The following is a 25,948-nucleotide window of genomic DNA, read 5'->3' as shown; positions in this document are numbered from 1 at the left end:
GAGGAGGAGGAGACTTGTCAGACATGTTGGTTCTGTTTTTCAGAGATGTTTGCATGTTTTGGTTGTGTTGTGTGTTATGTGTGTTCGGAGGAGGATCAGGAGGTTTTAAATGTTATTCAGGTTGCGTCTGTCTCAACGTGTCAGGTAGCTCCTTGATTCCGTTCATTGTTATGAAAATCTGAACTGATGTAAACTGTCAGTTTGTGCAATGTTTGGTTCACGTGGTGACTTCAGGACGTTTGGACTCCAGTTTTTCTTGGCATTGACTTTATATGAAATTTGTCTCAAACATTTACTGACATCGCTTTCTCTTTGGTCTGAACCATAGACTGTATATAAAGATGGACGACGCGTCTCCGCTTCCTACTGTACAAAAGTGAAGCCAAAATGTCTCTCATACCGCCGCTGCCATCTTGTGTAGCTGACGTCATGATCTTGGGTTCCCGCCCATACACCCACACGACCAATCACAAGCAGCACTTTTGATCACGAGTACACAGCTGTCAATCATGATGTCACACCCCCTTTTTAATTTAAATAACTGATTAAAACCAAAGTGATCAGAAAAACAAACACTCGAACAAACCTCAGCGTGAGAACGACCTGAAAATGACAGAAAACATCTTTGGGAAAAACTCTGTCCAATGTCCTGTCTGCTAACATGAAGGGGGTAGGATTTATGACCTGTACTGCAGCCAGCCACCAGGGGGCGATCCAGATGTTTGGAGTCTGATACCCACTGAAAACGTGTTTGACTTTGTGCCGAGTGTTCAGACGCAGCTCTCACTTTGGTCATACAGGGACCAGATGGCTCTTAACAGCAGCCTAGGTACCCGTATTCCACAGGACAGCTGGGGACATGATCATAAGTCAAAGCACATGTAGACTGGATGGACAAACTGCCATGACCCCCAGCAGCCCTGTGAGGGTAAAGAGCTGGTTCACCGTTCCACAATCAAGACGGAATCTGCATCGCTCCTCCTGAATCTCAGGTTCAACAATCGGAGCCTCCTTTCCAGCACCATGGAGTAAACTTTCCCTGGGAGGCTGATCATTGTGATACCCTGATAATTGGAGCACACCCTCAGGTCCCCTTTTTTTAAAAAATGAGAACCACAACTCCATAATTTCCGTACCTGACCTCCACGCAACACTGAAAAGGTGTGTCAGCCAAGACAGCACAACAATGTCCACAGACTTCATCATCTTCATCCACACCTGGAACCTTGCTGCTGGGGAGCTTCTGACTACCTCAGAGACCTCTGTTAGGGATATGAACGAGAGTTCCCCCAAGTCTTCAGACTTTGTCTCCTCCATGGAGGATATGATGGCCGGGTTCAGGAGTTCTTAAAAGTGTTCTTTATACCTCTCAACAGTATCCCCAGTCTGGCTCAGCAGCTCTTCTCCCCTGCTGAACGTAGTCTGAGATAAGCTGTGCTTTCCCTTCCTGAGGCGTCTAACGGTTTGCCAGAACTTCCTTGAGGCCAACTGAAAGTCCTTCTCCATATCCTCCCCAAACTTCTCCCACACCCAGGTTCTTTCTTTGGTGAATACCACAGCTGCATCCCTTCTGGCCTACCGGCACCTGTCTGCTTCTTCAGGACATCCCTTGACCAACCAAGCCTGAAAGGCCTCCTTCACCCTTGGTGTCCATCAGTGGGTTCTGAGGTTGCCCCCACGACAGGCACCAACAACCTTCTGACCACAAAAAATACCTTAAAAAAGGTCTTCGAGGTCTTCAGCTCCCACCTGGAGAAGAATTCAAACAGGGGCCTCAGCCAGACTTTCCCAGTTCACCCTCACTACATGTTTAGGTTTACCAGGTCTGTCCAGCAGCCTCCCTGCCATTTGATCCAATTTACCACCAGGTGGTTATCAGCTGACAGCTCCAAGTATATCTAGACATTCCACGTCTCTGGAGACGGTCTGCGATGCCAGGGCGGAGCACAGCCGGGTGCCTGCAGCGCCTGCCACCTGGCACACAGTGCAGCCGACCCTGATGCCTGTCCCTGCAGGTGGAGGGCATCAGGGTGTCGACAGAAACATTTAAATATGGACATTATGTCTCAGCTACATCAACGATACAACAAATGGTAATGAGAAAAGCGAGTTTTAACCAGATTCGCTGGTTTTTGTGGATTTTGTGATATAACAGATACGTTTTTGTAAAAACAGAATAATTTGTTGTAAAATACTGAGAAATTATCTTGATAATATCCAAACATGTTGTTCAAAACTGAGCAGATGTGATTTTCTCGTGTCGGCAGTGATAGTCATGAAGAACTGAAGCTGATCTCAGGTCTGTTGTTTGACGTCTTACAGTCCAGACTGCTGATCGACGGCGGCTCCTCTCTGCACTAAAACAGGAAGGACATCATGGTGGCCGTTCAGCACGGCGACCGCCAGAGCATGTCGGCCATCACTGCTGCAACAGGAGGGATCCGCCCCCTGGTGGAAAATGAAGACACAAACAGACCAATCAGTGGAAACTGTGTCAGGTGATCCAGAGGAGGCTGCTGATTGGCTACAAAGGCATACCTGATCCAGGAGCTGCTGGATGACACTGACTTGACCCTGACCCGGACTAAGCTCTTTCAGCAGCTGCACGTCCTTCACCTGGAACCAGGAGAACCAATCAGAGAGGAGATTTCACTTCTGACTGAACAGGAAGGCAGGTAGACTCAGGTGAAGAACTCCAGCTTTGTCCTCTTCTTCTGTTTCATTATCAGACTGATGGTTTCTTACCGGAGGTTTTGGTGTCAGGTTCAGTCTGGGCGGCTTCGTCACACCTGGAGACGGATCACTTCCTGTCAGACAAACAAACAAACCAACAAACCACTGAGGAACGCTGGGCTCATGCTTCAGATACTTCCCTTCAATCAACTGTGTGGACTGACCATCAGCACCTTTAGCATCAGCTTTAGCATTAGCTCTTAACTGAATGAAATAGTGGAAACCCTGAGGAGGCCAATTCTGTTGTGACACATTCTGGTGTTCATACTCCTGTTCTGCTCCTGTCTGCAGGCTACATGCTTTAAATGATGTCACTGATCAGGGACGTCCTGGGGCCGATCAGGTGCTCAGGATCAGCTGTATTGAGATGTACAGAACCCAATCTGATCTGATCTTTTCTCACAGGTATTTTTCCTGGTGACGGGGACGCTCAGGTATCAGTGACTGCGATCGTCTCGTCCATGATATGTGACGGAGATTTTATAGCTAATGAATAATGTTCTTACTGAGACCGCTGCTGTCGGCAGATCGCTCTGTAACGCTGCTCAGAGTCTTAGTCCGACCTGCAGTTCCAACGCTGTCACCTGCCGGACTCACCTGAAGACAAACACTCCATCAGTCATGACTTTACTGATGAAACACAGAAATGAACTAGGTGTGGCTGCAACGTGTCGGGACTCAAGAACAGACCTGATGTTGTTCTTCCCGTCCCGCCGACACAAAGCTGACGGTTATGCTGACTTCATAACGATCTTCTTGAATCACAGCAGAAACCATCTGAAGGAGAGGCGGGAACACAACACGTCTTGTGACATACCTGTACAGGTGTTCTTAATGACCTCACACACAGGAAGTGAACTCAAACGACCTGCTCACAGATGAGTCTCAACACGAGTCTCAAACTCCTCTGAAACTTCAGTGAATGTATTCCAGTGATGATGTCACTGCTGTACAGGTGAGGTACAGGTGAGGTACAGGTGAGGTGAGGCGTACCCGGCCCAGACGAGGTTCTCCCAGCAGAGCCCTGAAGGGTGCGTTGTTCTGAGCGTAGCTCCTCAGGTGAGCGCACACGTGATCCAACTGCTTCCTCCAGTAACCTGAAGACACGGAAGACTAATAAGATGACTGAGTCCCTCCTCTACAAGCACCTGCAGTACTGTACCTCTGTAGAACCTTATCTCTGTATAACTTCACCTCTATAGTACTGTACCTCTGTAGTACTGTACCTCTGTAGAACTGTACCTCTGTAGAACTGTACCTCTGTAGAACTTTACCTCTGTAGAACTTTACCTCTGTTGAACTTTATCTCTGTAGAACTGTATCTCAGTAGAACTTTATCTCTGTAGAACTTTACCTCTGTAACACTTTACCTCTGTAGAACTTTACCTCTGTTGAACTTTATCTCTGTAGAACTTTACCTCTGTAACACTTTATCTCTGTAGAACTTTACCTCTGTAGAACTTTACCTCTGTAACACTTTATCTCTGTTGAACTGTACCTCTGTAGAACTGTATCTCAGTAGAACTTTACCTCTGTAGAACTTTACCTCTGTAACACTTTACCTCTGTAGAACTGTATCTCAGTAGAACTGTATCTCAGTAGAACTTTATCTCTGTAGAACTTTACCTCTGTAGAACTTTACCTCTGTTGAACTTTATCTCTGTAGAACTTTATCTCTGTAGAACTTTACCTCTGTAGAACTTTATCTCAGTAGAACTTTATCTCTGTAGAACTTTACCTCTGTAACACTTTACCTCTGTAGAACTGTATCTCAGTAGAACTGTATCTCATTAGAACTTTATCTCTGTAGAACTTTACCTCTGTAGAACTTTACCTCTGTTGAACTTTATCTCTGTAGAACTTTATCTCTGTAGAACTTTACCTCTGTAACACTTTATCTCAGTAGAACTTTATCTCTGTAGAACTTTACCTCTGTAACACTTTATCTCTGTAGAACTTTACCTCTGTAGAACTTTACCTCTGTTGAACTTTATCTCTGTTGAACTTTATCTCTGTAGAACTGTATCTCAGTAGAACTTTATCTCTGTAGAACTTTACCTCTGTAACACTTTACCTCTGTAGAACTTTACCTCTGTTGAACTTTATCTCTGTAGAACTTTACCTCTGTAACACTTTATCTCTGTAGAACTTTACCTCTGTAGAACTTTACCTCTGTAACACTTTATCTCTGTTGAACTGTACCTCTGTAGAACTGTATCTCAGTAGAACTTTACCTCTGTAGAACTTTACCTCTGTAACACTTTACCTCTGTAGAACTGTATCTCAGTAGAACTGTATCTCAGTAGAACTTTATCTCTGTAGAACTTTACCTCTGTAACACTTTATCTCTGTTGAACTTTATCTCTGTAGAACTTTATCTCTGTTGAACTTTACCTCTGTAGAACTTTACCTCTGTAACACTTTATCTCTGTTGAACTTTATCTCTGTAGAACTTTATCTCTGTTGAACTGTATCTCAGTAGAACTGTACCTCTGTAGAACTGTATCTCAGTAGAACTTTACCTCTGTAACACTTTATCTCTGTAGAACTTTATCTCTGTAGAACTTTATCTCTGTTGAACTTTACCTCTGTAGAACTTTACCTCTGTAACACTTTATCTCTGTTGAACTTTATCTCTGTAGAACTTTATCTCTGTTGAACTGTATCTCAGTAGAACTGTACCTCTGTAGAACTGTATCTCAGTAGAACTTTACCTCTGTAACACTTTATCTCTGTTGAACTTTATCTCTGTAGAACTTTACCTCTGTAGAACTGTATCTCAGTAGAACTGTACCTCTGTAGAACTGTATCTCTGTAGAACTTTACCTCTGTAACACTTTATCTCTGTTGAACTTTACCTCTGTAGAACTTTACCTCTGTAACACTTTATCTCTGTTGAACTTTATCTCTGTAGAACTTTATCTCTGTTGAACTGTATCTCAGTAAAACTGTACCTCTGTAGAACTGTATCTCAGTAGAACTTTACCTCTGTAACACTTTATCTCTGTTGAACTTTATCTCTGTAGAACATTATCTCTGTTGAACTTTACCTCTGTAGAACTTTACCTCTGTAACACTTTATCTCTGTTGAACTTTATCTCTGTAGAACTTTACCTCTGTAGAACTGTATCTCAGTAGAACTGTACCTCTGTAGAACTGTATCTCAGTAGAACTTTACCTCTGTAACACTTTATCTCTGTTGAACTTTATCTCTGTAGAACTTTACCTCTGTAACACTTTATCTCTGTAACACTTTATCTCTGTTGAACTTTACCTCTGTAGAACTGTACCTCTGTAGAACTTTACCTCTGTAGAACTGTATCTCAGTAGAACTGTACCTCTGTAGAACTTTATCTCTGTAGAACTTTACCTCTGTAGAACTTTACCTCTGTAGAACTGTATCTCAGTAGAACTTTACCTCTGTAGAACTTTACCTCTGTAGAACTGTATCTCAGTAGAACTTTACCTCTGTAGAACTTTACCTCTGTAGAACTGTATCTCAGTAGAACTGTACCTCTGTAGAACTTTATCTCTGTAGAACTGTATCTCAGTAGAACTTTATCTCTGTAGAACTTTACCTCTGTAACACTTTATCTCTGTAGAACTTTATCTCTGTAGAACTGTATCTCAGTAGAACTGTACCTCTGTAGAACTTTATCTCTGTAGAACTTTACCTCTGTAACACTTTATCTCTGTTGAACTTTATCTCTGTAGAACTTTATCTCAGTAGAACTTTATCTCTGTAGAACTTTACCTCTGTAACACTTTATCTCTGTTGAACTTTATCTCTGTAGAACTTTATCTCTGTAGAACTGTATCTCAGTAGAACTTTACCTCTGTAGAACTGTATCTCAGTAGAACTGTACCTCTGTAGAACTTTATCTCAGTAGAACTTTACCTCTGTAACACTTTATCTCTGTTGAACTTTATCTCTGTAGAACTTTACCTCTGTAACACTTTATCTCTGTTGAACTTTATCTCTGTAGAACTTTATCTCTGTTGAACTTTACCTCTGTAGAACTTTACCTCTGTAACACTTTATCTCTGTTGAACTTTATCTCTGTAGAACATTATCTCTGTTGAACTTTACCTCTGTAGAACTTTACCTCTGTAACACTTTATCTCTGTTGAACTTTATCTCTGTAGAACTTTATCTCTGTAGAACTGTATCTCAGTAGAACTGTACCTCTGTAGAACTGTATCTCAGTAGAACTTTACCTCTGTAACACTTTATCTCTGTTGAACTTTATCTCTGTAGAACTTTACCTCTGTAACACTTTATCTCTGTAACACTTTATCTCTGTTGAACTTTACCTCTGTAGAACTGTACCTCTGTAGAACTTTACCTCTGTAGAACTGTATCTCAGTAGAACTGTACCTCTGTAGAACTGTATCTCAGTAGAACTTTACCTCTGTAGAACTTTACCTCTGTAGAACTGTATCTCAGTAGAACTGTACCTCTGTAGAACCTTATCTCTGTAGAACTGTATCTCAGTAGAACTTTACCTCTGTAGAACTTTACCTCTGTAGAACTGTATCTCAGTAGAACTGTACCTCTGTAGAACTTTATCTCTGTAGAACTGTATCTCAGTAGAACTTTATCTCTGTAGAACTTTACCTCTGTAACACTTTATCTCTGTAGAACTTTATCTCTGTAGAACTGTATCTCAGTAGAACTGTACCTCTGTAGAACTTTATCTCTGTAGAACTTTACCTCTGTAACACTTTATCTCTGTTGAACTTTATCTCTGTAGAACTTTATCTCAGTAGAACTTTATCTCTGTAGAACTTTACCTCTGTAACACTTTATCTCTGTTGAACTTTATCTCTGTAGAACTTTATCTCTGTAGAACTGTATCTCAGTAGAACTTTACCTCTGTAGAACTGTATCTCAGTAGAACTGTACCTCTGTAGAACTTTATCTCAGTAGAACTTTACCTCTGTAACACTTTATCTCTGTAGAACTTTATCTCTGTAGAACTTTACCTCTGTAACACTTTATCTCTGTTGAACTTTATCTCTGTAGAACTTTATCTCTGTTGAACTGTATCTCAGTAGAACTGTACCTCTGTAGAACTGTATCTCAGTAGAACTTTACCTCTGTAACACTTTATCTCTGTAGAACTTTATCTCTGTAGAACTTTACCTCTGTAACACTTTATCTCTGTTGAACTTTATCTCTGTAGAACTTTATCTCTGTTGAACTTTACCTCTGTAGAACTTTACCTCTGTAACACTTTATCTCTGTTGAACTTTATCTCTGTAGAACTTTATCTCTGTTGAACTGTATCTCAGTAGAACTGTACCTCTGTAGAACTGTATCTCAGTAGAACTTTACCTCTGTAACACTTTATCTCTGTTGAACTTTATCTCTGTAGAACTTTACCTCTGTAGAACTGTATCTCAGTAGAACTGTACCTCTGTAGAACTGTATCTCAGTAGAACTTTACCTCTGTAACACTTTATCTCTGTTGAACTTTATCTCTGTAGAACTTTACCTCTGTAACACTTTATCTCTGTAACACTTTATCTCTGTTGAACTTTACCTCTGTAGAACTGTACCTCTGTAGAACTTTACCTCTGTAGAACTGTATCTCAGTAGAACTGTACCTCTGTAGAACTGTATCTCAGTAGAACTTTACCTCTGTAGAACTTTACCTCTGTAGAACTTTATCTCTGTAGAACTTTATCTCTGTAGAACTTTACCTCTGTAGAACTTTATCTCTGTAGAACTTTATCTCTGTAGAACTTTATCTCTGTAGAACTGTATCTCAGTAGAACTTTATCTCTGTAGAACTTTACCTCTGTAACACTTTATCTCTGTAGAACTTTACCTCTGTAGAACTTTACCTCTGTAACACTTTATCTCTGTTGAACTTTATCTCTGTAGAACTTTATCTCTGTAGAACTGTATCTCAGTAGAACTTTACCTCTGTAGAACTGTATCTCTGTAGAACTTTATCTCTGTAGAACTTTACCTCTGTAACACTTTATCTCTGTTGAACTTTACCTCTGTAACACTTTATCTCTGTTGAACTTTATCTCTGTAGAACTTTATCTCTGTAGAACTGTATCTCAGTAGAACTTTACCTTTGTAGAACTGTATCTCAGTAGAACTGTACCTCTGTAGAACTTTACCTCTGTAGAACTTTACCTCTGTAACACTTTATCTCTGTTGAACTTTATCTCTGTAGAACTTTATCTCTGTAGAACTGTATCTCAGTAGAACTGTACCTCTGTAGAACTTTATCTCAGTAGAACTTTACCTCTGTAGAACTTTACCTCTGTAACACTTTATCTCTGTTGAACTTTACCTCTGTAGAACTTTACCTCTGTAGAACTGTATCTCAGTAGAACTGTACCTCTGTAGAACTTTACCTCTGTAGAACTGTATCTCAGTAGAACTGTACCTCTGTAGAACTGTATCTCAGTAGAACTTTACCTCTGTAGAACTTTACCTCTGTAGAACTGTATCTCAGTAGAACTGTACCTCTGTAGAACTTTATCTCTGTAGAACTGTATCTCAGTATAACTTTATCTCTGTAGAACTTTACCTCTGTAACACTTTTTCTCTGTAGAACTTTGCCTCTGTAGAACTTTATCTCTGTAGAGCTTTACCTCTGTAGAACTTTACCTCTGTAACACTTTATCTCTGTTGAACTTTATCTCTGTAGAACTTTACCTCTGTAGAACTGTATCTCAGTAGAACTGTACCTCTGTAGAACTTTACCTCTGTAGAACTTTACCTCTGTAACACTTTATCTCTGTAGAACTTTGCCTCTGTAGAACTTTATCTCTGTAGAGCTTTACCTCTGTAGAACTTTACCTCTGTAACACTTTATCTCTGTTGAACTTTACCTCTGTAGAACTTTACCTCTGTAGAACTGTACCTCTGTAGAACTTTATCTCTGTAGAACTTTACCTCTGTAGAACTTTACCTCTGCCTGGGCTGATGGTGGTCAGCAGCGGTTGGCGGTCTCTGGTCGCCTGCTGCCGGCTGAGTTGTTGCGCCCTCTGTTGCTCCTTCCTCTCCATCTCAGTCGCTGATGGGTAATAGAGCCCAACAGTCTGCGTGTACTGCTCAGAAGTGGGCGTGGCTAACTTTCTGCCTGGGGTGGGAACTAATGAGGGCGTGACCTGCCAGGTGGCATTATGGGATGTTGGAGCTGAAACCTGTTCACAGAGAGCAGCCCGTTTAATGTTGTACATCATATAATGACCCGTGAGTGACATCATGGCAGCGGTGATGCATACCTGGTTGGTGGCGACACCCTCAGCAGGTTGTGTGATGTCACTGCAGGATGTAGGTGGGGGTGGGGCTTCCAGGAATGCGCTGCAGGCTGTACAATAGAAGGCGTACGGGTGTCCGCTTGCTCCACATCGCCAACAAACAACACAGCTGGCAGCATGACCGGGCTGGAAATACACATCAAGTAAACATGTTTAACGTAAATATGTTACGTGTTAGCAGTTAGCAGTTAGCAGTAGTTTTAGTAGTTGTGGTAGTCAAAGTAGTTGTAGTAGTTAAGGTAGTAACAGTAGTTGCAGTAGTCAACGAAGTTGTAGTAGTCCAAAGTGCGGCCATTTTTAACAAAAGAGATTCATGCTTTTATCAGTAGCAGATTAGACTACTGCAATGCACTTTTTACTGGTCTCCCAAAACAGCCATAAAAAGTTGGAACTTATACAAAATTCTGCAGCCACACTTCTAACCAAGACCAAGAAGAGAGAGCATGTCACTCCTGTTTTCACTGAACTGCACTGGCTCCCTGTTTCTTGTAGAATTGATTTTAAGGTCCTTTTAATTACTTACAAAGCTCTTAACGGTATAGCACCTTCATACATCTCTGACCTTTTAACATTTTATGAACCACAAAAAGCCCTGAGATCCTCCAAAGCTGGTCTTTAAATTGTGCCCAAAGCGCTCCATAAACAAAGCGGGGATGCTGCTTTCATGAACTATGCACCAAAACTGTGGAACGTCCTGCCCATGTGTTTAAGACAGGCAACCACTGTGGGCATTTTTAAAAAAGAACTTAAAACGTACCTCTTTCAGAAGCCTTTTAGCTAACTCATTATTATCTTTTATCCCTCAAACATGTTTTATTCATTTTCTCTTTATTGTATTTTATTCCGTTTTTAATATACTGATTTCTGCTCATTTGTTTTATTGTATTTTATCTATGTTTTTATTTTGCTGTTTCTACTATAATATTGTTGTGCTGTTTGGGCTGAGAAAGCCATGTGTAAGTAAGGTAAAGGAGGTTATTGGGTTGGTGTGGGGAGCAGTGAGACCTGGCATTAGGGGAGTGTCTCTGAGACGCCAAAGATCACTGTCTAGCCTCCTGGAGGTGTCGTGGGACCAACTAGACGAAACACTGGTGAAAGCAGGTTCCCACCCGATGACCCCAAAGACATGCTAGTTATCACTGCTCACTGGTCTGTATAGTTAAGCCTTGTGAAGCACTTTGAGCTGCATTTTATGTGTGAAAGGTGCTTTACAAATAAAGTTATTATTATTATCGTTATTAGTTGCAGTAGTCATGAAAGCAATTGTAGCAGTTTCAGTAGTCTTTGTAGTCGTAGTGTTTGCAGTAGCTGGAGTTATTGCAGGTGTACGACGGCTGAGCGCAGGTGTGTGTTCACCTTTGAGCCGCACCAGTCGCAGTATCTGGCGTCACTGTGGTTCAAACGTTTACATCTGGAGCAGGTCAACTTCCTGCTGCCTGCTGAGTGGACAGAGGGGGCGCTGTTCCCAACACACACTGCCTGCAGCACACACACACACACGCACACACACACACAGGTAAATCTCTGCAGATGAGTCAGTTAAAACAAAGTGTGTGTGTGTGTGTGTGTGTTACCAGCTGCAGGCGGCTCTCGCAGGTCAAACAGTTGGAGACGTGAGGTGGATTCCCGCTGCCACAGCAAACACACACCACATGCCCCTGCACAGCAAACACACAGAGTACAATCAGCGCTGACAGGTGCGTCAGGTGTGTGCATGAAGACGACAGTGAACGTACCTGCAGTGTGAGGCTGGACTGTGGGCGGAGTTGTTGATGGATGGAGGCGTCGCAGATTAAACAGGTCTGAGTGTTCACAGGAACCAGAGTGTTACAGAACACACAGCAGACAGTCTGACGACAGAACACACACAGTAACACGCTGTTAGACCGTCTCAGTGTCACGTCACACCTACAGCAGGTGAAACAGTGACCAGTGTTTGAGCTGCATGGTCAGACGTTACAACAGAACAACACAGAGTCACATCTAATCAACTCCTGTGAACCTGCGGGAAGCTCGGCAGACTCAGAAAACACGTCGACCTTCAGCTGAAACTTGTCGACAGACACTTTGGTGAAAATGGAAACTGTTCCAGAGCTTTGGGGCGACTACCAGCAGAGCTCGGCCGCCGTTTCCCCCGAACCTCGATATAAAACTACTGAACTGGGGGGGGGGAGACTAGGGCTGGGTTCAAATAATTGAGTCATCTGAATCAAATCGATCATCAATCATTTGAATGACCTGATATCGATTCATAAAATCTGACATCGATATTTAAAGCAACACAATGGAGTTTTTCAGCCCTCGAAATATATATTCAAGAACCCTGTGATGGTTCATCAACTCACAACAGGTTGGATGACTCCACCGTCACTGCTGGAGAGTCTCTTTCACTTGCACTGGCACTATGCAGTGTCAGGGTAGGAATCACAATCACAATCCTCCTCGTCATGTCCCCCTCCTCATCATGTCCCCCTCCTCGTCACGTCCCCCTCCTTGTCACGTCCCCCTCCTCGTCATGTCCCCCTCCTCGTCATGTCCCCCTCCTTGTCATATCCCCCTCCTCGTCATGTCCCTGTCCTCGTCACGTCCCCCTCCTCGTCATATCCCCTCGCTGTCCCATTCTCGCCATATCCCCTCCTCGCCATGTCCCCTACTCATCATGTCCTCCTCGCCATATCGCCTCGCCATATCCCCTACTCATCATGTCCTCCTCGCATGTCCTCCTCGCCATATCCTCCTCGTCATGTCCCTGTCCTCGTCACGTCCCCCTCCTCGTCATGTCCCCCTCCTCGTCATGTCCCCCTCCTCGTCACATCTCCCTCCTCGTCATATCCCCCTCCTCGTCATGTCCCCCTACTCATCATGTCCCCCTCCTCGTCATATCGCCCTCCTCGTCATATCCCCCTACTCATCATGTCCCCCTACTTGTCATGTCCCCCTCCTCATCATGTCTCCCTACTTGTCATGTCCCCCTACTCAACATGTCCCCCTCCTCGTCATGTCCCCCTCCTCTCTTTAGAGTAGCGTAGTCAAACCGAGGTGAACTAAGTTAGCAAGGTTAGCTAAGTTTGGTTGTCATGGCTGAACAGGAGAGCGATAAAACAAGAGCTCCAATAAGGATTAATATTGGGCCGGCTTTCACACGCTGGCGAGAGCTGAAAGAGGAGGAGGGATGCCCGACCGATGGTGACCTGGTGCTGTTACCCTTTACTGAGGAAACTCACTGTCTGCAAATGATTACAAGAAGGAAATAAGATAAACAAACTCATTTCTAGACTAGACAACACTTATGTTAAAAACAAAATTAATTAGTTGTAGACGTCTCAGTAGTAGCTTATGGTGATGCTAACATTAAGCAAGTCATGACAGTGTGTTCAATAACATAAGCTAACAGCTAGCTAAGGGAGCTGCTATTTAAATTAGCATATAGCTAGTTAGCTACTTTGACACAGAGGTTAGTTCATTAATTAAGCTAACAATTTATAGCATGATGCTAATTTTTAGTTAGCTAGTTTGCACTGTGCTACAGCCTGTTCAGGTGCTGGAATTTATTTAGGTGACAACGCCTGAACACAACACAGGCTCTGCTCCAATATTAAGCGTGTGTGCTGTCCGTGTGGCGTGTCTGCCTTTTGAAGATCATTTACACACTGTCCATGTGTGATCACGATAAACTGACTGGCTGTAACCATGACAACAATAACTGTCAGGTAACAAACTGCGTTGGGCTGAGGCTGGTCTCAGTTTTAACTGTCTCGGACTGAGGTCGGGTTCGGTCAGGAAAATGCGGCTTGAGCTGCGCTCTAGTGTGAACCCTTACAGAGTCGTTGACCCACCCAGCCATCATGTGTGTCTTTAGGGTCAGATGGGTCAGGTGTGAATGACTGTAAAGTCATCTGGGGAGGGGTCTCAGGACTGCAGGGTAAGTGGGTGATAAGTGGTGTCGTAGTCCACCTCCTCTGTTTAACGATGGTCAATCCAGTTTGATGTACAAAGAAAAAGGAAAAAATGGTGTAAAAGAAGCCGCCTACGTCAAACTGAAACGATCATCGTTAAACAGAGGAGGTGGACTCCATTTATCAGTCCTGAAAACCCTCCCCAGACAGACAGTGTTAGTTTTATCCAGGTGTACCTAATAAACTGGACACAGAGTGGATTGCAACCGCTGACAGCACCATGAGTTGTGATAGATAGATAGATACTTTATTGTCATCATTTTCATAACAACGAAATTAAAAAGTGCATCCTCTGCAGTGTAAAAGACAACAAAAAGCTATGTTAAGAAACAGTAACAATAATTTAAAAACTATAAAAAATAAAGCTATAATTGGACATTCACATCCCCTTAGCAGCAGCAACAAAAACATACATGTGCATTCATTAGTGCAATTTGTCATTCAGTGTGATCATTGCCCTGGGATAAAAACTGTTGTTGAACCAGTTTGTTCTGGTTTTAATTGTCCTGTATCTCCTGCCTGAAGGCAACAGTTCAAACAGAGAGTGTCCTGGGTGTGTTGGGTCCTTGAGAATGGTTTGGGCTCTGCTGAGACAACAGGAATCATAAAGTTCTTCCAGGGTATGGAGAGGGCAATCAGTGGTTTTCTGGGCTGTGGTGATGACCCTCTGAAGCGCCTTCCTCTCTGCTGTTGTGCCGCTGGCGTACCACACACACACACACACACACACACACACACACACTCTCCATATGTGAGCTGCGGTAGAAGGCCACAAGCAGCTTCTGGGAGAGATGGTTCTTCCTGAGGAGTCTCAGGAAGTAGAGTCTCTGCTCTGCCTTCTTTATCAGCTCCGTGATGTTGGTGCTCCAGGTCAGGTCCTCCTCCATGTGGATGCCGAGGAACAGGAAGGTCGAGACCCTCTCAACATAGTCCCCAGTGATGTAGAGTCGCTGAATGTCTGTATTATTTTTCCTGTAGTCGACGATCACCTCCTTTGTCTTGGTGGTGTTAGGAGCCTTATCGCCACACCACCTGGACAGCCGCTCCACGTCGTCCTTGTAGGCCGATTCATCCCCCCAGAGATGAGTCCAACCACTGTGGTGTCATCAGCAAATATATAAAAGTATTGCTGGGGTGGGTGGGGGCGCAGTCGTAGGTGTGGAGGGTGTAGAGTAGGGGGCTCAGCACACAGCCCTGTGGTGAGCTGGTGCTGAGGCTGAGAGCAGTGGAGGTCTGGGGGCCCACTCTAACCCTCTGTGAGCGGCCGATAGCAAATCCAGGATCCAGTAGCAGATGGATGGTGAGAGACCCAGTCTGTGCGGAAGGATGGTGTTGAACGCCGAACAGAAATCCACGAAGAGCAGCCTCACGTAGCTCCCCCGCTGCTCTAGGTGGGACAAAGCAGCATGGAGAGCTGTAGCCATAGCGTCCTCCGTGGATCTGCTGGCTCTGTAGGCAAACTGGTGTGTGTCCAGAGCCGGTGGTAGACTGGCAATGATGTGTCGCCGCACCAGCTTCTCAAAGCACTTCATAATGATGGGTGTGAGTACGGTATTCATTGAGAGTGTTAATGTTCCTTTTGGGCAGCATCTGACAGTCACAAACTCCAGGTCTGGGGAGCAGTGGCTGGCTAACACCTTGGCATTGGTGCACCAGCTGTTGTTCACATAAATGCATAACCCCCCCTCCTCTGCTCTTCCCAGAGGCCTTAGTCCTGTCCTGCCGATATGCTGTGTAGCCTGCTAGCTCAATAGCCGTGTCCGGGATGAGTGCATGAAGCCAGGTCTCCGTGAATAACAGAATGCAGCTGTCCCTGCCGGTCTTGTTCGCTGCAATCTGTAGCTTCAGCTCATCCAGCTTGTTGGCGAGGGACCTCCCATTGGCGAGGAAAATGTTGGGAAGCGGTGGTTTGTGTGGCTGCCTCCGTAGCCTCGCTAGCACGCCGGCTCTGCAGCTCCACTTCTGCTTTCTCTCGCACCGCCACCGCCATCTACTTGCTGAGATTGTAATCCAGGGAGGGCCTGGAGTCCTAGCTATGTCATCCAGGATGCTGTGTGAGCCGAGAAACTCAGCTGTAGCGTGTCCTCGTTCTGTAAACCTATCTGTATGAGATCGTGCCGGCTGCAGATGTAGGTCGCTGAGCTGAAAAACGTCAGGAACCCATCTGTGCGCGCCGCTATGTTCACCATCAGTAGACAGACAGTAACTCGCTGAGAAGTGAGAATTGTGCATCACTTGTAACAACGTCCTGCACATCTCAGAGTCCGACTCACAACAAATACTGTGCTGATGATGTTTCAGCTCGAACACGTCTGTTATGTTCGGACATTCTGTGTGACAGAGTCTAAATGTTGCCACTGTGACCAGGAGACAGGACGATGAAGGGAGAAAAGAAAATCTGCAGGTCCTGACCGACGATGTGACGGACGCCGTGACCAACCACGTGACCTACGCCGTGACCAACCATGTGCCCGAGAACGTGCAGAGGCGTTCCTCCAAACATCAGGCAAGAATTTAAATATGACAGAGAGAAACCATGTTCAAGATTCAACATCCTGTCTGTCAAAGAAGCTGATCTGAAGTGGAGGACGCCCATTTCACCTGCACGTCTGTCCCCACTAACTGTCTGCAGATGCTAATAATTAGACTGCGTGTGACTGTCTGCGCTGATCCGTCTGAACTGGACTGTTTTTGCAATGAGGCTCATTTTCACAGAGAAGGGCCAGTTTGTACCAAATGTTTGTGCCTTACCTCGAAGAGCGCCGCAGGAACGAGTCCTAAAACCCAGGAATGAGTTAGCATGTTAGCATGTAAGCACTTCCTGTTCCCTCATCTTGAAGTCAGTGTGTTTTTGGTTCAGTGTGTGTTGTTAACACAAGCTGAAGAGATGTTCACCTTTTGTTCTACGTCAGTTTAGGAGCTTTGTGTGTCTCTAACAAGTGTCTAAATGAGACTACAGAACGTCATCACGCTGAACATGTTAAGTCATTCGTCAGTTGTCAGTTTGTTTACAGCCTAACGTTAGCTTTTTACTTCAATCACCATAAAGCTCATTAGTGAAGATTATCTCTCTGAACAGAACCTGAAGGAACAGACATGTTTGTTTATTTTCCGTAATAATCCAAAATCCAGTGGAACAATGATTGGCTGTTTGCCAACGTTGACCTCAGGGTCGGCCTACAGAAGAACATCGTCGCTGCAGGACTGTATAAATATGTACAGGAGCTCTGACGAGCTGTTCGCTTGGCAGCACTTGGTGCTTTTCACTCTCTGCAGGTGCTGCACGATGTGTCTTTGTCTTTTATGCATACGTTTCGCCGCGCCGACCTTCTGTTGGGTGGTCGAGGGATGTTCAGGTGTGTGTGCAGTACCTGTCCTTTCTCAGGAGGGGGCAGTCTCTGCTCAGGTAACGGAGGAACTGCAGCTCCACACTGAGCACAGAACCGAGCAAAAGGATCTGAAGGACGGAAACTCAGACACTGGGCACACCTGGACACACAGACAGGTACAGACAGACAGAGTTAGACAGCTCTCAGGTTAATGTCATGATGACAGCTTTAAATACGGTGATTGTAAAAGTCTTCCTCTCCAACAAGAACACTTCCTGCTTTTAAAGGTGAAGCCTCAGACTCATCAGGACACTCCTGTCCCCAGGTCAGAGGACTTTCACTCTGGAGATGAAACCTGTGACAGTTTGTCCAGAAGAAGACGGAGGCCTCCTCTGTGTCTCCTCCTGAGCTTTCTACCATTTTCTCCCTGTTAAAGGTTTTTATGGGGAGTTTTTTCTGATCAGCTGTGAAACTGTTCATAACTATGGTCCAAGACCTGAGGGCCGCAGAGAGTGGTGAGTTTGTAAAAGCAAACTCAAGACCGACCTATTTAGCCTGGCTTTTAATTGAAATGTCTTTTATTTTATTATTATTATTATTCATTTTAATTAATTTATTATTGTTTTTATGGTTTTTTTTTAAATTGTGTATTTATTTATTTTTATTAATCTCTCTTCTTAGCTACACATGCTTCCATTTTGTCACTTGTTTATTTATTTTAACTTATTTATTGACTAATCTAAAATTGTTTTCTATTTTAAGTTTTTGTCCTGCCTCTGGTGTTTCCTCAGCTCCTTAGTTTAATAAGCCTGTTACAATTTCAGTCCTTACACAATTACAGTCTCTCTGAATTTATAGATGTGTGTTTGTTTTTATTGTGTGAAGCACTTTGTGTTGCATTATTATTAGTATAAAAAGTGCTATATGAATAAAGTTTAATTGATTGATATTTGGCTTTATAAATAAAACTGAATGAAACTGAAGAAACAGAAGATTTGAAGAGGCACAAAGATTGTTTGGTTTCCAAAATCAGCCCAAACTGAATTTGAAGGACGTCATCGACCCGCCGAAGGACTGTTCCAATGTCAAGGATCCTTCTGAGTTTCACGAAGGACTGAGTCCTTCTTTCAGAGAAATTCAAAGGCTGCATGTGTGGGTCCTCTGTGGGTATAAAATCCCCACAATGCTTTGCACAGTACACAATTTGCTGGAAGTGAGGACGGGTCCTCTTCAATGAAACCTCAGCAGGATTTAGATTACTATGTCATTTATTTGGATCAATGTCTCCACCTGAGTTTATCAGACAGAAACCTCATTTACACTTTCCAGTGTGTCCACTGCCACATGATGAGATTTATTAAATAACATGATTTAGATAAAACATCACGCACCACGGTGAGGTATAACAAACCCTGGTTTAGTCCTAAACTCAGACAGTTGAGGTGGCTGAGGGAAGAGGCGTTCAGGAGTGGGGAAAGGAGAGGTTTAAAGAGTCAAAGTACAGGTTTAGCAAGGCGGTGAGGGAAGCTAACAGCTGTATGCTGAGAAACTACAACACCAGTTCTCAGCCAACGACTCTGCTTCTGTCTGGAAGGGGCTCAGACAGTCCGGACACCATCCTCCGCAACCACCAGCTCCAATGCACCAGCATCACCTCCCCCACCTCATTAGGGGCCTGCCCCCCTCAACGGCCCGCACCTATGGCCCCCACCTCCACTCTCACTATCCAGGAGAGGGATGTCAACAGGGTCTTTACGAGGCAGAACCCAGCAAAGCAGCCAGACCAGATTCTGTCTCTCCGTCCACCTTGAAGCACTGCGCTGACCTGCTGTCTCCGATGTTCACCCACATCTTCAACACCTCACTGGAGACATGCCATGTGCCAGCCTGCTTCAAGACCTCCACCATCATTCCCATCCAAAGCCAAGGACCACAGGACTTAATGACTACAGACCCATCGCCCTGACCTCTGTGGTAATAAAGTCCTCTGAGCATCTTGTGCTGTCACACCTCAAAGCCATCACCGACCTTCTCCTGGACCCCCTGCAGTTCGCCTACAGAGCCAACAGGTCTGTAGACGACACTGTCAACATGGCCCTCCACTTCACCCTCCAGCATCTGGACTCCCCGAGGAACCTACGCCAGGATCCTGTTTGTGGACTTCAGCTCTGCCTTCAATACAATCATCCCAGCTCTGCTACAGGACAAGCTCTCCCAGCTGAGTGTGCCTGACTCCACCTGCAGGTGGTTCACTGACTTCCTGTCTGACAGGAGGCAGCACGTGAAGCTGGGGAGACATGTTTCTGACACCCGGACTGTCAACACTGGATCCCCCCACGGCTGTGTTCTTTCTCCTCTGCTCTTCTCCCTGTACACCAACAGCTGCACCTCCAGTCATCAGTCCATCAAGCTCCTGGAGTTCGCGGACGACACCACCCTCACTGGACTCATCTCTGACGTCCGCCTACAGGTGGGAGATTGACCAGCTGGTGACCTGATTCAGGCTAAACAACCTGGAGCTCAACGCTCTAAAGACAGTGGAGATGGCTGTAGAGTTAAGGAAGAACCAAGCCCCGCCCACCTCCATCACCCTGTATGACTCGCCAGTCGACACTGTGGAGTCATTCTGCTTCCTGGGGACCACCATCACCCAGGACCTCAAGTGGGAGCTGAACATCAGCTCCCTTACAAAGAAGGCACAGCAGACCTTGTGAAACAGAACAGCACCGTCGTGTCCAAAAACAAGCGCAGACGAAGATCCACTGGAAACTGTAAGAAGATCTAGCAACTTGTAAACTGCACAATCATCCGGCGCCAGCGGAAAAGTTTACAGTTGCACCAGCCGTGGAGATGTTGATGGACTCAGACTCTGACACTTCCTGTTTCGATCAACATTCTGAATCTGATTGGACGAAGAAGCAAACGAGTTTGGTGGGACGAAACGGGATCTCCATGACAGTGACAGTGACACAAGACGAGCTCAGAGGAGACAACAGAACACTGAACGATCACTGAACGTGACAACGTGTTCCACTGCTATACCTCGAAGAGAATATTATTGTTATCATTATTAATAATAATAATAATAATAATAATAATAATAATTTCGTACTCATACTCGTACTCGTCGTCCTCCGCTTATCTGGGTCCGGGTCGCGGGGGCAGCAGCCTCAGCAAGGAAGCCCAGACAGTCCTCTCCCCAGCCACTTCTGTCAGCTCTTCCGAGGGAACCCCGAGGTGTTCCCAGGCCAGCCGGGTGATGTAATCCCTCCAGCGTGTCCTGGGGCGGCCCCGAGGTCTCCTCCCGGTTGGACACACCCGAAACACCTCCCAAGGGAGGCGTCCGGAAGCCATCCTTACCAGATGCCTGAACCACCTCAACTGGCTCCTCTCGATGTGGAGGAGCAGCGGCTCTACTCCGAGTCCCTCCCGGATGTCTGAGCTCCTCACCCTATCCCTAAGGCTGAGCCCAGCCACCCTGTGGAGGAAACTCATTTTGGCCGCTTGTACTCGCGATCTCGTTCTTTCGGTCACTACCCAGAGCTCGTGACCATAGGTGAGGGTTGGAACGTAGATCGACCGGTAAATCGAGAGCTTCGCTTTTTGGCTAAGCTCCCTTTTCACCACAACGGACCGGTTAAGCGCCTGCATCACTGCTGACGCCGCCCCAATCCGCCTGTCAATCTCCCGCTCCATCCTACCCTCACTCGTGAACAAGATCCCGAGATACTTAAACTCCTCCACCTGAGGAAGGACCTCCCCCCTGACCTGGAGTGGGCAATCCAACCACGTTAAAACCAAACAATAATGCTTAGTGAATTAAGAAATGGTTGTCCTAGCAAGCGATTGACATTCCCCTATTTTCTTTTATTTTTAAAACATTTCTTTATGTTCGGAGGCGTTATTGCTACGAGGCCGAGGCAATTAAGTGGCTGTGAAAAAAGATGGAATAGATTATGACATCATGAATTAGTTGTTTTTGGTTGTTTGTTTTGTTGTTGATTTGTTTTTTTGTGTGTCTGTGAATTTTTTCCTTTTACTACCGTATGTGTATGTCAGTGGTTTGTGATGTGTTTCAGTGTAGTTGTGTAATTTGTATTTGTTTTGTTTAAATTTTTTTTTTTTTAAAAGTGTGTTCCCACAGTATGAAGCTCCACATCATTACTGTACAGGACGCCTTCTCTTCATCCTGTGTGTGTGTCAGTCATTATTCACCACATGTCTCTGACCTGCAGTCTGATAACAGCCTCCTGATAATGCTGACAGTCACTTCTTCCTCTGAGAGCTCTGTGTGAGACCAAACCTCAGAAACAGAAACACTTCAGAAGCATTAAAGTGCTGCTGCACAAACTTCTGTTGGATTTCCCCGCGTGGGTCCTGATGATGCCAAAACTGTCCAATTAACCAGTCACCTGTCAGTCGCTACAACTTCCTGTTTACTCCTCCAGGTTCTTTTGTAAAAAGTCAGTGTGAACAGGAACTGAACAGGAGTGAACGCAGCCTGAGATCAGCTCCATGCTGTCGGCCTTTCCCAACCAGGGCTGCAACAGTCTGAGATGTTTACAGTATGATAACCATAGCAGAAGATATCGCTGTCTCACGTCATCATGGTGTTACACAATCTCTATTATAAATGAAAGCTTTTTTTGGTTGAACACAAACTTCATCATAATTGAAATGTAAAACTATTTTTAATGGAAGTACGTGTAAAGAGTCTGAGGAGGAGGAGGTGAGGAAATGTGTGCAAGCAGGTTGGATTTTCCATCCGGCTGCCTTTTTTTCAGTAATGTAGATGAGCAATGTAAATAAAACGTCAATTTTCAAACCACAGTAAAACCTGTTTATCATTGCAATCCTGTTCCCAGTATGCATTGTGGAGGGGTAACTGGTATACTCCTAAAACAATGTGTTGTTGTTCACTCAGCAGAAAGGTGTTCCTCAAGGTTCTACTTTCGGGCCACTTTGGTTTTCTGTTGTTGTTAATGAGCTCCCATTAAATTGTTTTGATTATTCAACATTATGCAGATGATGCTTTTATATATTTCTTCATCACAAACTCAAGAGTCTGTGTCACTGAAACCTCTGATTATATGATTATAACCATGTTCTCATGGTTCCTTTGACTCTCAGGAAATTTGTAAACAAAAAAAAAAAAAAAGTATTATGTAGTATTAGTATTAGTATAATGTTGCAGGTTTCTTCTGATTGGATTAACTGACCTACATGTTTGTTTTTATTTTACTTAATTAAAAATGTTTAAAGTGTTTGTTAAGATAAGTTAAGATAAGATACTGGGTCTAGATGAGACATTTCAATCCTGACATAATAAATTTGTCTGCATTAAGAGAAGAATACTGACGATGCTTTGCAATATTCAGTGACGACGACCTTCGCACCAGATAATCAGTGTTTTAGTTTGTATCTGTTCGTACCGCAGGAAGTCAGTCTCTCGGAGGATTCGGGACGTCTGCGTGCTGCTCAGCTGCTTCAACACACCTGAACTCTGACAGACAGGAAACACAACAAAAGTCAACACAGACAGGTTTCAGTTCAGCAGCGGCGTGTGGTGCTGGTTTGGGTGAGTTGATGGTGTTTACCGCTGACTGGGAACATTTAGAGGATCCAGTTTGTTGTTGTTTGTTTGTTGGAGAGCCCAGTCGACTGTTCAGGAAACGAGGACCTGATTGAGAAGAGGCGTTTCCCATCATCCTCGGCTCTGAAGACCAACAACAGGACAGGAAGAAGGAAGTGATATCCCAGTTTCCCTCTGCCTCCAGTCTTTGTGCTAAGCTAAGCTTATCACATGAATCTGACTCTGGATAATAAAGAACAACTTCCAGGGGTTTTTAAACACAGTTCAAACACATTAAGAGTTCAATCAGTGAAAGTATATTTTAATGTCAGTATAGTACCCAGAGGAACAAACCTGGAGGCCTCAGTGAGGAACCTGCAGAGTTCTCAGCAGAACATGAGGTTCCTTCAGACGGACGCTGAAAAAAAAAAAACCCATGAAAACTTACTGTGACATGTTTTATAAGACAATGATGGAGGACTCACAGTTGATCATCACTGGATACAGTGTTGGGGGGGGCGTACGCTGTTCATCAAAGTTGCTCAGTGGTGCATGAAGATGAAAATGTTCAACTTCCTGGCTGTAAAACGACCAGATCTAAGGCATCACTGGGCCCGTAGGGCAGGCGTGCTAGAGACTTCGCCAACTGAGCAGCTAACTTCCTGTTTACTGGGGCGTCGGTGGCTTAGTGGTAGAGCAGGCCCCCCATGTACAAGGCTGTTGCCACAGCAGCCCGGGTTTCGACTCCAGCCTGTGGCCCTTTGCTGCATGTCACTCCCTCTCTCCCCCTTCACGCTCAACTGTCCTATCTATTAGGCAAAAATGTCCCAAAAAATATATATATCTTTAGTGACTTCCTGTTTAGCACTCTGCTAATTTAAATGGAGATAAAAAAGATTTAATTGCGCGGCTCTTCTAAACTTTTGTTACTGGAGCAAACTGATAACATTTTTTAGTGAACCAAGTCGTTTCGTGGGGGTTGTGATGCCAAAAATAACATATCCAGTGATTTACAGACGTCTCTTTCACAATGTCAGTCAATGGGGAAAAAATCTTTTTGGGCCCAATGACATCATGTGACCGACCTGGGAGCTGTAGTCCTACAGTTTAGGCGCTAAAATGGGCTTTAAAACAGCGTTTACATTTGCTGGCACAGGTCGGCTTCTGGTCGGTCACCTGTGGTCGTCCAACAGATGAAAATATAAATGGCCGAAATGTCCGGTGGGAAATTAATAAAAACATAAAAAGTAACTTCGTTAATAACACATTAAATAGCCAAATATTTTCTGACCTTTTAAATATGCAGCCAAGAAAACTGAAATATAAACGTTTATACTTCAGACCTGGTTCTCAGATCGTAATAATGGACAAATCTATTTATTCACTGAAGCCGCACAGAATGCGTCCCTGCCTCCTCAGAGCACACGCCACATCCACGGCCGTCACAGACTTCCTCTCTGCTTCCTCGCTGTAGTTAGCTGACATCAGGGTTCAGGTTCTTTAATGTAAAGAGTTTTATTTCCGATTAAACGCCGACTGAAATTTGTTTTTTAAAACAAATGCCCAGTTGTTGTTTTACTTGATTAGAGGTCTGGAATATTAACCACCATCCAAAGAAAAGAGTCTGAAAGAGACTGCTTTACTGTGTGCCTCCTGCTGACATGTTGATCCTCTGCAGGTGCTGATGGGAAATGTGGTCTGTGTTTGTATATGTGATTACCTGCTGGTCGCCTCGCAGGAAGTTCTCCTCGCTCTCCTTCCTGTTGTTTGCATCCACGAGTTCAACGGAGAAAACCTTCGTCACCACAGAGCTCTCCCTGCCGTCACTACAGACAGACATACAGCTCAGCTACTGCTCCGACAGGTGAGCAGTTACCTGGTGACAGGTGAACAGTTGCCTGGTGACAGGTGAGCAGTTACGTGGTGACAGGTGAACAGTTACCTGGTGACAGGTGAACAGTCACCTGGTGACAGGTGAACAGTTACCTGGTGACAGGTGAGCAGTTACCTGGTGACAGGTGAGCAGTTACCTGGTGACAGGTGAACAGTCACCTGGTGACAGGTGAGCAGTTACCTGGTGACAGCTACAGCTCTGACGGCGACTCGACCTGCAGGCAGAAGGATGGGCCCAGTGTACTTCCTGCTGCTGCCAGCTGACCCCCGCTGCACTGCCGCCGGCTTCGACCCATCCAGAGTGTAGAAGATCAGAACATCAGAAGTGTCTGCAGAGAAACACCTGTCAAACACTCCTGCTAGAACTAGTGGTACCACCACTGTGGTACTAGAAGTTGGTTCTGTGGTATTAGTACTATATGTACACCCCCCACAGGTCAATACAAACAAGTCCAAAAAACAAGAAATAAAAAAAGCTATTGAAAACCTCAAAAAGAACAAGGCACCAGGTCCAGATGGAATACCTCCAGAAGCCATTAAAGCAGACCCACAAACGGCAACAGTAATGCTCCACCAACTCACCAACTCAAAAGGTGCCCAGTGAATGGACATAAGGTTATCTGGTGAAATTCCCTAAAAAAGGCAACCCTCAAGACTGCAATAACTACAGAGTCATCATGCTTACATCTGTGCCAGGGAAAATACTATGCAGGATAATCCTGGAAAGACTGTCAAAAGAACTAGAAAAGAAGCTCAGAGACCAGCAGGCAGGTTTCTGCCAGGATGGATCATGCACATCATGTGCACATCACGCACTGACCACATCGCCACACTTCGCATTATTGTAGAACAGAGCCTGCTGAGTGGATTCATCTCTAAACCTCACATTCATCGACTTCCATAAAGCATTCGACAATCTAGAGAGAAACGTTTTGTGGAAACTCGTACATAACAGCCATCTCACAGACAGCTTCACTGTAGGGGTGTAAATCACCAACTTCATCACGATACGATATTATATCGATTTGTTTGGATGACGATACGATGTTTGCCGATATCACAAAGTCTGTCACGATACGAGTTTGATTCGATTTGATTCAGGAGCCTGCGATCGATATGACGTGATATCATATGCCCATCTAACACATCATTTACATCAGCTCACAAAAACAACT

General features: G+C 44.5%; 1 protein-coding gene across 1 annotated transcript in view; it reads right to left on the bottom strand.

The window, feature by feature from the left end:
* Positions 1-25,948, bottom strand: part of dzank1 (double zinc ribbon and ankyrin repeat domains 1) — a 29,643-nt gene that overhangs the window by 1,068 nt on the left and 2,627 nt on the right. Inside the window, 17 exon segments of the mRNA XM_049571176.1 lie at positions 2,321-2,448; positions 2,539-2,616; positions 2,746-2,807; positions 3,240-3,330; positions 3,424-3,510; positions 3,727-3,830; positions 9,672-9,906; positions 9,988-10,149; positions 11,380-11,502; positions 11,598-11,681; positions 11,760-11,873; positions 17,351-17,468; positions 22,741-22,832; positions 22,834-23,024; positions 23,235-23,298; positions 24,601-24,706; positions 24,955-25,102. Of these exon segments, the coding sequence (XP_049427133.1) occupies positions 2,321-2,448; positions 2,539-2,616; positions 2,746-2,807; positions 3,240-3,330; positions 3,424-3,510; positions 3,727-3,830; positions 9,672-9,906; positions 9,988-10,149; positions 11,380-11,502; positions 11,598-11,681; positions 11,760-11,873; positions 17,351-17,468; positions 22,741-22,832; positions 22,834-23,024; positions 23,235-23,298; positions 24,601-24,706; positions 24,955-25,102 (1,987 nt within the window).

Source organism: Epinephelus fuscoguttatus, linkage group LG3, assembly GCF_011397635.1.
Source record: "Epinephelus fuscoguttatus linkage group LG3, E.fuscoguttatus.final_Chr_v1".
Taxonomy (NCBI): Eukaryota; Metazoa; Chordata; class Actinopteri; order Perciformes; family Serranidae; genus Epinephelus; species Epinephelus fuscoguttatus.
The sequence above is the reverse complement of the archived record's forward strand: the minus strand, read 5'-3'. Positions and strand labels throughout refer to the sequence as shown.